The sequence below is a fragment of the Bombus bifarius genome, unplaced genomic scaffold, assembly GCF_011952205.1.
Source record: "Bombus bifarius isolate JDL3187 unplaced genomic scaffold, Bbif_JDL3187 scf7180000008014, whole genome shotgun sequence".
Classification (NCBI taxonomy): Eukaryota; Metazoa; Arthropoda; class Insecta; order Hymenoptera; family Apidae; genus Bombus; species Bombus bifarius.
The window spans coordinates 1383934-1398272 of NW_022884390.1; the positions used below are offsets into that span (position 1 = coordinate 1383934).

At 35.6% G+C, this 14339-nt stretch overlaps 1 protein-coding gene across 1 annotated transcript in view; it reads left to right on the plus strand.

Annotated features, from left to right (window-relative positions):
• LOC117206997 (proton-coupled amino acid transporter-like protein CG1139) overlaps nucleotides 1-14339 on the plus strand; it is a 40757-nt gene that overhangs the window by 23554 nt on the left and 2864 nt on the right. Inside the window, exons 6-7 of the mRNA XM_033446779.1 lie at nucleotides 11717-11989; nucleotides 12522-12876. Coding sequence (XP_033302670.1) covers nucleotides 11717-11989; nucleotides 12522-12876 — 628 coding nt within the window. The remainder of the gene's footprint in view (nucleotides 1-11716; nucleotides 11990-12521; nucleotides 12877-14339) is intronic.

A 14339-nucleotide genomic window follows, 5' to 3' on the forward strand; every position in this document is an offset into this window, starting at 1 on the left:
GGTCAGGGAAACACGCCGCGAGGAATAAACGATTAGACGGTCGACGCGTCGCGTCGCGTCGTTATGAACCTCGTGAGTCAAGGTGATAATACGTGGTTCAGGTTCGTTGACATTTCATCAGGCGACAGGATGAAGTCAAGTTTCTGTTTACGAGGACACGTGTCTCGTTTTGGTCACCGGAATTAGGAAGAAGCTCGAGAAATCGTGTACAATGAGTAATGATAGCGTTGACCGTGAAGTTACTTAGAAGGCGTCCTCAAGTACTCATTTCCTTTTATTTAGCTTTTGGTTTCAGCGTAGGACACTTGCTTTCGGTATCTGGAATAATATTTTAGCAAGGTTGTATCTGTTTAGAGTCTGTAACGTGTGGGTTTGTCGACCGTCTGTCTTTGCTTTTTAACATTTCTCAAGCTTAATGGTTTGTTTTTTTATTTCTCCAGTCATTCTTTAATTTCAATTTTCTATATAATATTGACTATTCTTAGTGATCCTAATCTAAATTTGAATTTTACGTTTAAAGGTTTCAGAGCTTGAATTCTGGTTAATTGTTTTAGACTTGGAGAATCGAGGAGGAAATATGGCAAATAGAATTTGTTAAATATCGTTTTCTGGCGTGTTTTATAAACTTTTTAGAATATTTTTTCCTACGTTTCCTTACCAAATTTTTCACGTCTATGAACATTTTTGAATAAATATCTTTCCAATATACGCTCCTGACTCTTGATATCAATTCATTTCCGATATATCATATTATATTTCTCATATTGTTATGCAATGTTTCTTACATCTTAACAAATACTTCCAAACATAATCTGCTGATTATTATCGAAAAGTGCCATTGGAAGGCGATTATGCGATAAATTACTTCATTAAAAGAAACCCACAAGTCATCATCCTGACATTTACAACGTCTGCAATTTTTCTCTTTCTTCTTTAACATTGGAATTCCTACATTCGACGCGTAACGTTCGCTTAACGTTACAATTTTCTATCGCACTCGTAACTATGCAAATAAAACGGACCTACTACTTTTATATCTACTTGCATGGGTGCAAATTATACAGTCGATAGTAAGGACTTTCAAGGACCAACTATCTACTTATATACTGTACAGATATTTCACGAAGCATTCAAGGATTTACCGCGTTCTCCTAAGAACCGTACAATGTATAACGATTATGCGCTTTGTTACATTGTTGTATCGAATCGAAAGGACTAGCTTGACCTGTTATAAATTATGTAAAAAGGGTCGCCTCCACTAGATTCCGCTTCGATACTTTGCTATATAACTTTGTTGCATTCTCCTAGCGAGGGAATTCCCCTCACGCTTGGGAACGAAATGAAAATTTCAATCGACTCGTTTGCTAATTCTTCAGAAGTTCATTAGCCTCGTTCAGTGACAGGCAACTAGACCTTTTATGGTTGGCGCAATTGTCAGAGTTAACCGAGTGTTCTCTTTCTTTACTAAATTATTTAATCCGAGCTACTGGCAAATCGTACGACGAATAAAAAAAATATCGGTCGAGGGTGGGATCATTTCCGATCACATGTCCTTTTTCGTCTTTAAGGATTTGCAAATGGAAATGATTTATTTTATTTTATTTTAAATTTTCGCGGTTGAATTTTATCGCGGTAAATGTTGATTAGAATAAAATTCATCTGAAATGAATTCTTTGATAAAGACAGTTTATATACTAAATGTTACCGGTTGTCCCAAAAGTTTCTTTCGTTTTATAAGTGAAATAATAGATGCACGATATTTTTTATTTTATATTATTTTATGGATTTATCATTTTGTAGTAACAGAATAAAATGCATCATACATAATTCATATCACAATTTTATTGAATTATGTATGAGCCATTTTGTAGTAATGGAATGGAATGGATCAAACGTAATTCAATAAAATAACATAAAACAAGAAATGTTTCCTTACAAAGTGAAGAGAACTTTTCGAACAACCTGATATTAAATAATTTACTATTTAGTTGATGTTAATGTTAACGTTTCAATGATATTCGCTCAATGTAACTACTTCAATGCTGACGTATCATTACAATTGTCGATATTATTGGATTATTACTGAATACTACCATGTAAATTACTTAAATATTAGTCCAATTATATTAATATATTCAATTTCATCACAGACATTGATAATACTTCAACGCCACAATTTCAACATACTCAGTGAACCTGATACACCTTCCATCGATACAGTGTTCCTATATGGAACTGTGCGGTCCTAATACAATCCTTTCGCTGTGACACATCACGTAACAAAACCAGCTACGGTGACTCACGAAACTATTTGAACACGTGGCATATCAAACATTTATGGAAACCCACATGTATCATGAACGTTATTGAAACAAAATTTTCCGAAGCCTCCGAAGATATTTCAACGAAGGTTTATAGGTAGACCGCACTTTTTTATACGTTTCTATAAAATTTCAAAATGCAAAAAATGCACACGATACACAAAGGTATAGAAAATATTGCTTATAGTAATTTAGGAGATAAAACAAGCCTCTATTTGAATATCTCGTAACAAATATCTCTGTACATTTTCCAACATCTATCAAATATTAACATACCATCTTGCCTTTTACTAAACTGTTAATCAAATTTGAATATCTTCTGCGATATATTCAGCAAAGTCTCGTACAATAAATATTCAAATATCTTCCTGAGTCACTCTATATCCCAACAGGTGTGCTTCTCTGAAAAAGAATTGCGAAGCCCGCCGGGTATTAAATAAATACCAAATACCGGGTAGTCAATAAATCAAGCAACATCGTTGCAGGCATAGGTCATGATCTTCCTTATTTCCCTTGGGAGAAACCAGTGTTCTTCGACATTCACGCGCGGTAGCGCGCAGGATTCTAAGTTCTCGCGAACGTTTCATCCAACGTTCTAAGCCACTTGCCGTAATAACGTGTGTCGTAACGCCGCTTAACTATCCATTACATTGCGTAGTATAGTTTGCACTGGTGTACGGCGAAACCGACGTACACCGCCCTCTCATTCCTCGTCCAGTTTCTAAACGAGTTCCACCGTTGATGGAATTTCGTTGAAGATAATCGTTTGCCCCTAGTATCGGCTAGGGGATACGGTCATGGCAACGCACAATGCGGCAGACAGTGGACAAAAATCGAAATAATCGTCGTTCGATGTTCATCTTATTATTCGATGATATTCGTCGGTCTGTGAATAAGCAAATTTAACGCAAAAAATAATTTCGTCGAACATCGATATGGAATTTGTGAAAATCGTTTGTACATGAAAATCTAATCGCTTGGAAATTGGTTCGTTGTATATTCCCGTTTGTTAGTTCCTGTCACATAGCGTTTGGAACATCTTAAATATGGAGAGTCTGAGTACGAGATATGTCTAATTTTAATTTCCAGTTTAACAGTTTCTTTCTTTGTTTAAAAATCGATTTAGAAAGAAAAGGTTCCAGCTGTTCTGTAATTTTTATTGTTTTGTACCCAGAAGGTACTGTATTGTATTGCTGCATAATCTTTGCTACAGTATCTTTTTAGCGAAATACATTGATAATGATCGACTTGGTTAAAAAGTGGATTTCTGACCACACTTGTCTGAAAGAAATTTTTGAAGCTGTACAAAAACTGTCTTTGAAATCTTAAATCTCGTTCGTTACTAAATATCGAGGCAATATCTGACGAAACGGAAGACAGGATAAACGATTTCTGCATGACACTTGCAAAGAAATGGGAAGATTATTCTCCACATCAGCGGTTTGCTTAGTTAAACATCACCGTGTGTGATTATACAAAGAATAATAAATATTCACGACTCGATCATCAAATATTTAAACTGAGTCAAAGAGTAGGTAGCTGACAAAGAGCTGATAAACAGACTCTTACTCACGTCGAATCACTTAATATCAAGTTTCAGGAAAAATGCACGTTATATGCATTTTTTAACCTTTGTCTCGAGTTCTCATTCAAACGCCTCACTGTGCAACGTTTTCTTTCCCGTACATACGCATACTTTGTCTTTGGACGCAGAGAACACGTTGCATTGGTAATCTGTTGAGAATGGTTTGACGAAGTTTGTTTCAGTTTAATTTGGTTTACTTCGGTCTGTTTGAGTTTCTTCCAATCGATTCTCAATTCTTTTGGAATAGGTTTCGATTGGATTTCGTAGATCTTTTGTTTGTTGCAAGTGGTTTGACGAAGTTTAGTCAAGTTTACTTTCATTGATAATAAATACCACTTGATGCAAAATATTTAACATCTAATCGGACTACAGCAACAGCAAAAAATCTCACCGATCATTTGTTATATAACAGAACAAGCGACCAAATCAATAACCACAGGCTATCATTCAATTTCCCAATCAACCAATTAAACTCACCACTCTATAATTTTCAATTTTTTAAAAATAATGATAAGACTGGGTAAGAAAGAAGGAACAGGATTTAAAGGACTGCGTTCTAAACGGAAGTTCCAAGCTGAACTCGAGGACTGATTAAACGTAATAGTTCGATCTGTTGTGTAACGCACGTGAACCAATCGGAATCGGTTCAATCTGGCTGCAACAGGAAATAGGGTGTAGTTCTCTATCGGTTCGAGGGTAATTTTTTCACGGCAGAACATGTCCATTCGTGCGCTCTGAAATGAAATCGAACCGGTTTCGCTAATATCTGAAACCCTCAGGGAACACACGCAGTCGATTGTTCCTCGATATCAGAAACCACTTCTAAATTGAAAAATATAGAAAATCGAAGCACGAGGAACAAATTGGAAATAACGATAATAACAATAATAATAACGTCGTTAATTAATCGCCGTAGTGTGCTACACATATTGTCAACCGTCCAAGAAAACATATTATTTTCTATTGTACCGTTCGTAACAAGCGATATTTCATTCAGTTCGTTCTTTTCTTTCGTTTAAAAACACCTCTGCACAATATGTCAGATAAATATGATAAATATTACTTTTATATATTTATTTGTCCTTTTCGAAAATTTTTATGTCGCTTTGTATTATTTCGAATATATTAGAAGCGTTTATTCAAGTGCAATTAATTTGATCGGAAATATTTCAAATCTGTAGGCATAGAAATGAAGACGTGTATTTAACAAATTTGAATTTAAATTCGTATAAGTGCGATTGGTAAAGCGATTCGCAATTTTCCTGCCTTAAAATCTTAAAACCTTAGAATCCGATTAATTGATATCGAATTCCAGTAAAACTCCATTTATCTACGGGACGGTTGGTAACTGGCGGTACAAGCGGAAAGGGGGTGATTCTACGCGAAAAAAGAAGTCGAAAATATAGAATAACAATTTTTCGTTCGAGGCTTTGTTTTCGAGGAAATCGACTTTGAATTTTCGCTCGGTACGCGTGCACTTTATCGCGTCTCGTTATAACGGATCTCACTGTAGATCGTTGTCTCGATGGAAAAATTAAAAAAAAAATTTTATTCTATATTTTCGACTTCTTTTTTCGCGTACAATCACCCCCTTTCCGCTTGTACCACCAGTTACCAACCACCCTGTATATCTCAAATTCCGAATTTAAATATCACACAAGTTGAACCAATTTCGTTCCAAGTTCTATCAATTAATAATTTATTAAGCAACGAGTAAGATTAATTCTTTTTAACATTAATTTAACCTTATTGTAAACTATTTACCTTTCAACGAGTTTGGACGATTAAAATTCCGCTGTAGTTTCTTAACGTACGAGCAACGATTCTAAACTCGTTGTCCATCCAGTGGATGCCCTTGTAATCTGATTAAGGTGTTCTGCCCTCTTAATCGTACATCCTGAATCAAGTCAGAGAATTAGAATAGCGAGAGCTGTCCGCCACGGTCGTGGAGTCACCGCGAAAAAACGAGATAAATCAAAATGGTACGCCTGAAGGCGATCTACACGATGTAGAAGGCGTTTCAATTCGACGATTTCTTTTTCTCTGACTCGTTCGCGATGTCTAGAGGACTTTTGTTTCGAGACAGGAACGAAGAGGTTTACATTTCGCTTCGTTGAGCAGAGTGAAGTACGTTTTATAATGCAATATGTTACCGAACTTTGGTGTTCCAAATGAAGAGACAAGTCGAAGATATAGAATGGAATTTTTTCATACGACGTTTGGTTTTCGAGAAAATCGAGTTTGAAAATATGCCAAGTACATATTCACTTGGCTTACGTCGGACTGAACGAAAGTTATTAAGACTTGACAAGAGATAATTCTATATTTGAAAATAAGTCAAAAGTGCAGAATAAAGTTTCTTCGTGAGATAGTTTCTTTTCGCAGAAGAATAAATATGCAAATTTAATATACGCGTGTACTAGATCAGTCCTTAACCAAACACGTCTAAACTCTATTTCCTTGAGAACCAGGTGTGCAACGGGAAGACTTTATTCTGCATTTCTGATAATATTTTCGCACGTGAAATAACTTCCTGTTGATTATTTACTTATACCCAGTCTGTAATTAGTCGACTTTAAATATACTTGATAAATTTCCAAGCTCGATTTTCGCCAGAACAAGGTGTCACAGGAAAAAATCCTATCCTATATTTTTTACTTGTTTTCTCATGTAGATCCTCCTCCTTTTGGCTTGTGCCTTCGGTTTGGTAACACTCTGTATACGGTATATTAATTGGTGAAACGTTGAGAGCAAAGAAACGTTGACAGCGGTATGTTGTGTGATACTGAGTCTGACAGAATTGGCTATTTATAGCGAACCATTCATTTATTCTATACGGATATTATAATTTATTAACTGGGACGTTATAGGTTTTGGATATAACGAGCGATTTATTTGCAGATTACTATGATTCTTAAATTATATTTGATATGGTAGTGCGCGTCTATAGCGAAATAAATTCTTACATTGAGAATAAAATATATTATAGTAAAATGAAATATTTGTACTGCAATATTATTGCAATAATACTATTTCGTGCTCTTTTTATCTTTCCTCCTTGATTGTTCTACGATTTCTAATTTGATGTATTTAACAAAGCAGTGTGCCGATGATGGAATACTTATTTCTGATACTTCTATATTTAACATGGTACTACGTTTTATCTATCATTCCTTGGTTTATCGAACTATATACCGCATAGTAATCTATACGTAGTGGAGCGTTTATTTTGGATATTACTATGTTTAACATGACAGTATGCATACAGGGTGTCCCAGCTAGGGCCAGCCAGGCCACTTAAATATCTCTGTCGCCTTTAACGCGATGAAAAATATCCGTAGCTCGAATTAAATGATTTCCAAAGGGAAATATCATGGAGCAAGGTTTCTCGTTTGCTCGCTTTTTTTCTCAGTCTTTCCAAGGTCATCGTCATCTTTTATGTATGAAAGGCGTATTTTTTTCTATTGCATCTTGTAGCAGACAAGGGAATACGTATGAATATGCCTGAGTCATGACCTTCGGATCATTCTGAACACCAAAAGAATGACGAAATTGTAAAACGGCGTTAGCATGGTATGTAAATTTACAGTTTATGTTATTAAATGTTCAAAGATATTTACGTCTAGACATTTAAATGCGTTCGTCCGGCTGGAACATTTCGTGTAACAATATATTTCCTCCGTAACGTAACTGTGTACTAAGACTCTTACCATTTACTTTTCTTCGCCAGTTTTACTACAGTTATGGTACTACTTCAAGTACTAATGTCATTACTTTTACTATTGGCTTTTACTCTTTCGCCTACATTGCAGTACTACCTTATTCGACTATCTCTATCATCTTTTCCAGAGTAAGAACGCGTATCACGTTCTTCTTCTCCGTATGCTGTTACCATTAATTGCAGTATGCATTATACGTAGTAAATACGTTTCACAGTAACCGGTACCTTCACCATATCATTACCTACATAGCCATAACTATCTATACTGAACCGTACTTATTGCACGTTTCACGTGTAACCTAGTACGTAGTAACTGGTATTACTACACTTGCTGTATGCCCACGTGTAATCAACTAGCATGTGCCGTTACTATACTTACTACACGTTCCACGTGCAACATAGTGTAGCATCGTACGTGTAACACTGTAGCATCTGAACGGAAAAATATTTGTCTAGAATGACAGTTTTGGGCGTTTTCGAGGTCGTTGAAGTCGAAAATGAGGTTCGTTCTTCACGGAAATAACACGCACAAAATTTCCACGTACGACGAAACTTGTCGATGCGTCACGTTCTCGTAGATTTTGACGACACCTTTTTTTCAAATTTCGTTCTTTTAAACTACCGTGTGGGCTAATTTACGTGCGCTTGAATCGTAAGTATTGCAGTAGGTTTGGTTTACTTTTTAGTTTCGGTTAGACTACTATGTGTTCACACAGGAAGCGATAAAATTGGCATTGGCTGTGCCATTACTTGTTTTGTTTCGTCACTGCAGTTGAGACCTTGGCCGGACAAATGTTCATAAGGTTGAATTTTTTAAATCGTTCGTTTCTCTGAGATATGGCCATCTTATTCCGCTTTAGCGACGAAAATAACCGCCGAAAAGACACGTTCAGTTCGAAGATTTTACAGTCCGCGTACCGTATTTTATCTCAGCATCGTTACATTAATTAATTACGTTACGTGTTATGTTTATTCTATTCAGATTTTCAGATATTACTCAGCGAACACGTGGACATACTTGTTCGATAAAGAACAACAATCACGTTCTTCCGTCGTCCGAAGCACGCATAATTATCGTGATCTCAATAAAATCAGCGATCGTGAAAAGCGTTACGCGATTCTCCGATTCTACATATAGTTTATCGGCAGAAACGTAATATGTTTCTACGATCGTTAAGCTACGTTCACAACAAACACGTGGAATTTCTTTCTTTTCCTTTCGTCGAGAATACGTTTCGCATTGCTATGCTAATTTTCTATGAAACGATACGAATAAAGTGGCGGAAGAGCTTCTCTGAAAAATTTGGAACTATAAAGGCATTTGTATCTCTTTTGCTAAGCGACGAAAGAAATCTTCAACAAATTCGGTTGCGCAAAAGGATCTGTTTACTTTTTTTTCTAATGAGTTTATTCTTGGTTTTTGTTACGACAAGGAGACTGTCTGATGTCATATTTGTATCCTTAGTGCCATGGTTGCATGTTGATAGTTGATATTGATAAGTGGACGTGTGAATTCGACTTTAAAGGAGATGAAAAATAACAGGAAGACATATTAACATGTAATTCTTTTTCCATTTTCGTGTTGCTAATAATTGTGATGAGAATATCGTGCGCGAATATGATGAAGATATTCTTAATAATCTGGCAGGTTAAAGATTTTACAAGAAATTTAAAATCAATCGCGATAAGTTTTTATCAAAAAGATTAAAATGTAACTTTTACAACGACGTATCTGTAACATTTGAAATTAGGCGCGAAGTTATTAAAAAATTTGTAATTTCTTATCAATAATAAGCTCGATCAATCCCTCGATAATCAAATTTCTAACCAGATTTTTCACTCCAACATCAAAAACAGACGGTGGTTCCATCAAAATTCTGCAATTACGTGCAAATGAAAAGTGCTGGATTTTAAAATATAATTACACGTTTGCATAGCAAAAAATATCTTTCAAATTCCTTCAAAATTATCCTCTGAAATAAATAGTTCTACCTTGGCCACGTATTTATCAACAATTGCTATCGCGAATGTTTAAGCAACCTCGTGTTTTCTACAAGAAAATATTAAATATTGTAACGAGCACTGTGCTTTGAATATTCCACATATTTCTGCGTATCATGCATTTTTATCTTTCATGCATCTTTACGTTTTTTCATAGATGCAGGAACGTGCGCAGTCTAATAATTATATAAAATACGTTCGTTGCTATAATGACGTTTACGTAAGTTTACCATTGGGAAGAAACTCTTTCTTTCACGGAACACGCTAGGGAAATTGTACTCGTCCCGGGAAACTCCATGTATCGTGGCAAAAATGAAACTCCTATTAGAATCGCGTTCGTTGCGTCACGTTTCTCTATTACGTAAGGCGAAGGTTGAGCCGATGGTAAATGGTATGTGTTAAGAACGGAGTCGCGGCCCATTTCCGGTCGCCCTTGAATTCGAAACGCAACTACGCCCGATATCGACGACACTGCGAACCGATAACGATCGTTGTGTCGACGTTACACTTGCAGAATTCTAGCGTGTTGCGTGAAACGATCATTTACGCGTTAAGGCCGCTGTATCGAAATTGAAATTCCCACTATACGTTATCTCCTATATCATCTATACACGATGCAAGTTCTAAAGAGCTCAGCCTTATCGAGACGGTGCTATTCATCTTCGAAGTTGAAAGTTTGAGCGCGTAATTCCCTTAATAAGTCGCTGCAAGAATGTCCGTCTGATTAATTACGGAAAAAAACAGTTCTCGTAAAGTTGTTGAAGAACTAGCATGTTGTGCAAGTTGGCTAGAGGAGTCTTCTCTTCCTTTCTTCTTCTGCTTTTTTTCAAGTTTTCGAATAAAGGTAATGCGGTAATATCGGTATATTATGACGCGAAATTGCCGATCTGTTCGTTTCTGAATTGTTTGTCAGTGTAGAAACGTAGAAAGTATAGGACAGCCAAGAAATCGCTTCCTACAGATAGAATCTGAGCCGTGCGCGTCGAGTCTCGCGACCAACGTATTTTATTTCTGAATTTATTGTATTGTAACGCTGTAAATATTCTAAATCATAGAAATTACACGGTGTAAAATGGCCAACCGTGCGACGCTTGTCATTTTTGTTTCGTATACGAATTCTTTTACAATTGCACTGTGAAATGATTTTCAAATTGATGATAATTTACAGGATAATTCTAAGGAAGAGTGGAGTTTCTTTTTGAATTTTCTTGGCAACGCCTCGAGTCTGTGTTCGTATCTTCTTCAGAATATTATCATAATACAAATCATAGTACAATCTTCTTAAGGAAGGAGGGATAGCATAAACAATTTCATTATATCACTTTCATTAAAAAGATTGTCCTATTGAATGAAAGAAAGTTGATTTCGTTGCTGATACTTGTTATCACAATTATTAAATATTCACCTTAAAACTTGTCCAGATGTAATTGTTGCCTTTTCTATCTCATTTTATAGTTGTCATTCGTGTTTGTACACTGGAGAGATCTTTTTGTACCAAAAGGTACACCAAAGGTATTTATTGTCAGAAAGAAATTATCATAGATAGATGTAGATTAATTTTCATACTGAATTACTTGGTTGTTAATACCCTGAATCAAAATGACATGAAAATCCTCGTGATATTGGATTGTAAATCGATTTTTCAATTCAGCTTCCGAGATTTCAGAAAAATAGCAAGATGAATTACGTCAGTTCTTAAAACGTATAAAAAGAGTAAAGAGAAGATTGAAAGTTTAATGTCTGTGATTGTCCATTTACGTGTAAAAGATCGATAACAAGTCAAAATACGTATACGTTGTACATAGACGATTGGCAGATATTTTTGTTTTTAATTTTATACGACATCTACGTAAAATAAAATTGAAAAAATTGAAAATTTTCTCTGCGTTGTGAAATATAATTTGCGAACGAAGAAATTTGAAAAATCATTTCTATCATCGCTGGCAACATGCAACTAACTTCCATTGCATCTTTAACTGTTTATATTCGTATCAACATTTCTCATGTTATCATTAATATCAAATTAATTCCATTTTTAATACGTTGATATTTTATCTTAACCAACATTGTTTCTCTTTTTGTTTTCAGGCATTGAAAACATACGTTTCTGACATTGATGTCAGGTTGTATATGTTGGCAATTTTGATACCTTTAATTTTGGTCAATTGGATCAGAAACCTGAAGTTCCTGGCGCCGTGTTCGACGGTCGCTAATTTCATTACGTTCGTCAGCTTTGGCATAATATTATACTACATCTTCAGGGAGCCTTTGTCGTTCGAGAATCGAGAAGTGATCGGAAATGTTGAGAATTTCCCTCTTTATTTTGGCACTGTGCTATTCGCCCTTGAAGCTATTGGCGTGGTGAGTACTCGTTCGGTATTTCAATATCTGAAAGTTTGGAGATCGAAATTACGAGAAATCCGAAGATCTGAAAATTTCGAGATTCGTAACTGAACACCTTAGAGATTTAAAAATTTGGAAATTCGAGAGACCAAGAATTACAAAATTCCAAAGCTTAGAGAATTCGAATATTATCGCAGATTTGGAAAACCAGATTCTTGAATGTTCGTTGGGATGTAAGTGTAAGCTCGAAAGTTCGATAATTTGGAAATTGGAATACTCGAAAATTTAGCAATTCGGACATTTAGATAATTACAAAATTTAGAAAATTCGAAAGTCTACGTATTTGAAAATATGCAAGTTGGAAAACTCGGCAGCTCAGAAATTTTTAGTACTTAAGAACTCTATGCTTCTCAACATTCCAATATACAGAACTTACAAAATTTCCTTAGCCAAATGCTAAATTTTCCAAATCTCAAATATTTCCATATCTCACGCTATATCTACGAACTACTTTAAACTGCAACCACATTGTCGAACCTTCTTGTTGCAGGTAATGCCATTGGAGAACGAAATGAAGAAGCCAAAGACTTTCATACGTACGTTCGGCGTCCTAAACATTGGAATGGGCGTTATCGTAGCTCTCTATACAGGACTAGGTTTCTTTGGTTACGTTCGTTATGGCAGTGGCATCAGGGGTAGCATCACCTTCAACTTGGACGAACCTTTAGCCCTCGCCAAAAGTGTTCAAATCTTATTGGCTATAGCCATCTTCTTCACTCATCCGATTCAATGCTACGTGGCGATCGACATCATCTGGAAGGATTACCTCGCACCGAATCTTGAGAAGAATTCGCATAAGCTGTTGTGGGAGTACGTCTTGAGGACTTCGCTCGTCCTTTTCACGTGTAAGTGAATGCTTCGTGTCCTTCACCCAACGTGACGTCAATTCGAGCCAGGTCGGACGATGGCCGTTGTTGATATAGTATTCAGTTGCTCATATCGTATATTGCTCAAGTACCAAAACATTTTTCCCTGTACGATAATTCCTTGTAACGTTGACGTCGATGCTTCAATAGCCTTCGCGCGATTAGTCTGCGAAAAGGTTTTGAATTGTTTGCTGTAGCGATGAGAGTAATACCTTCGTAAAGGATCTTTGATTTTTGATAGCGATTAATAGATACATAGTTTCGTTCTGCTTCTGGTCGTTTGGTTTGTTAGTATTTGTTTATTATTATATTTAGAATTGATCGGTTTTCTTATATTTTGAGTTTTAGTTTGCAATAGGATTAAGTGAGAATTTAATTAATTGTAGAGTGAATTGATTACAATTTATTGGAATTGAGAATTAATTAGAATTGGAAATTTAAGTTTGGTGTAGGTAAGCTTTCTGTGGTTATTCCACGAATTCTCCTTTTAATAATAGAGGAATGTGTTATATTTGATTCTATTTAAATGCTGAATTTGCTCTTCTAATAAGTAAAGAAATATTTCTCATTGAAGGGAACTTGATTTTTGATCCTAATTTACGTGACGTAGTTTTGCCTCTATCTGTGTAATCTATTGATCATTAACTTTGTTATTTTAGCTGCACGAATTGATATGGAAGTAATTGATTTTATATCTTGGGGCTTTTCCTGGCTTTAATTGTACAGGCTTAGTCGCGTTTGATTCAAACTGGTTAAAACTAACTGTTCCACAAATATACACAACTGCTTTAGATTCTCCCTGACCTGTGACTCGGTCTCTTCTAACTCGGAGTAATTATTCCAGAGGCTTAATCGAATCTAAATCTAACTCGCTAAAGGTCTTGTTTGCCTCTTACTTGCTTCTGATAATTCAAATTCCCTATAGAACAAAGTTTTATTTAGAAACTGAAACGATCGACTAAATGCGAAACTAAAACTTTATTTCTTATTCTATCTTTAAAATTTCCTAACAATTCAATTCTAATAAAAATGAGATAATAATTACTCTGACCGAGTATACTAAAACTTTAATCGTACTTTTTCCCACCCTGTCGTCGACTAACCGATCAGATGTTTCTACAAAATGTTGTAAATAACAGAAACAATGTTATCAGCCTCTCAACTTCACAAAACAATTACTCCGATCACACCAATAACTTTAATTATCCCTACTCCCATCGTAATACTGATTAGTCGACTGAAGTATCTCTACAAAGTCCTCTAAACGACAAACATAATCCTATCGATCCTCTCACTCCACAAAATAATTAGTCTGATCACACTAAAACTTGAATTATCCCTACTCCCATCGTAATCTTGACTAATCGACTAGAATTGTTCTACAAAATCTCCTGAGCGATAAAAATAATCTTATCGATCCTCTCACTCCACAAAATCATTAG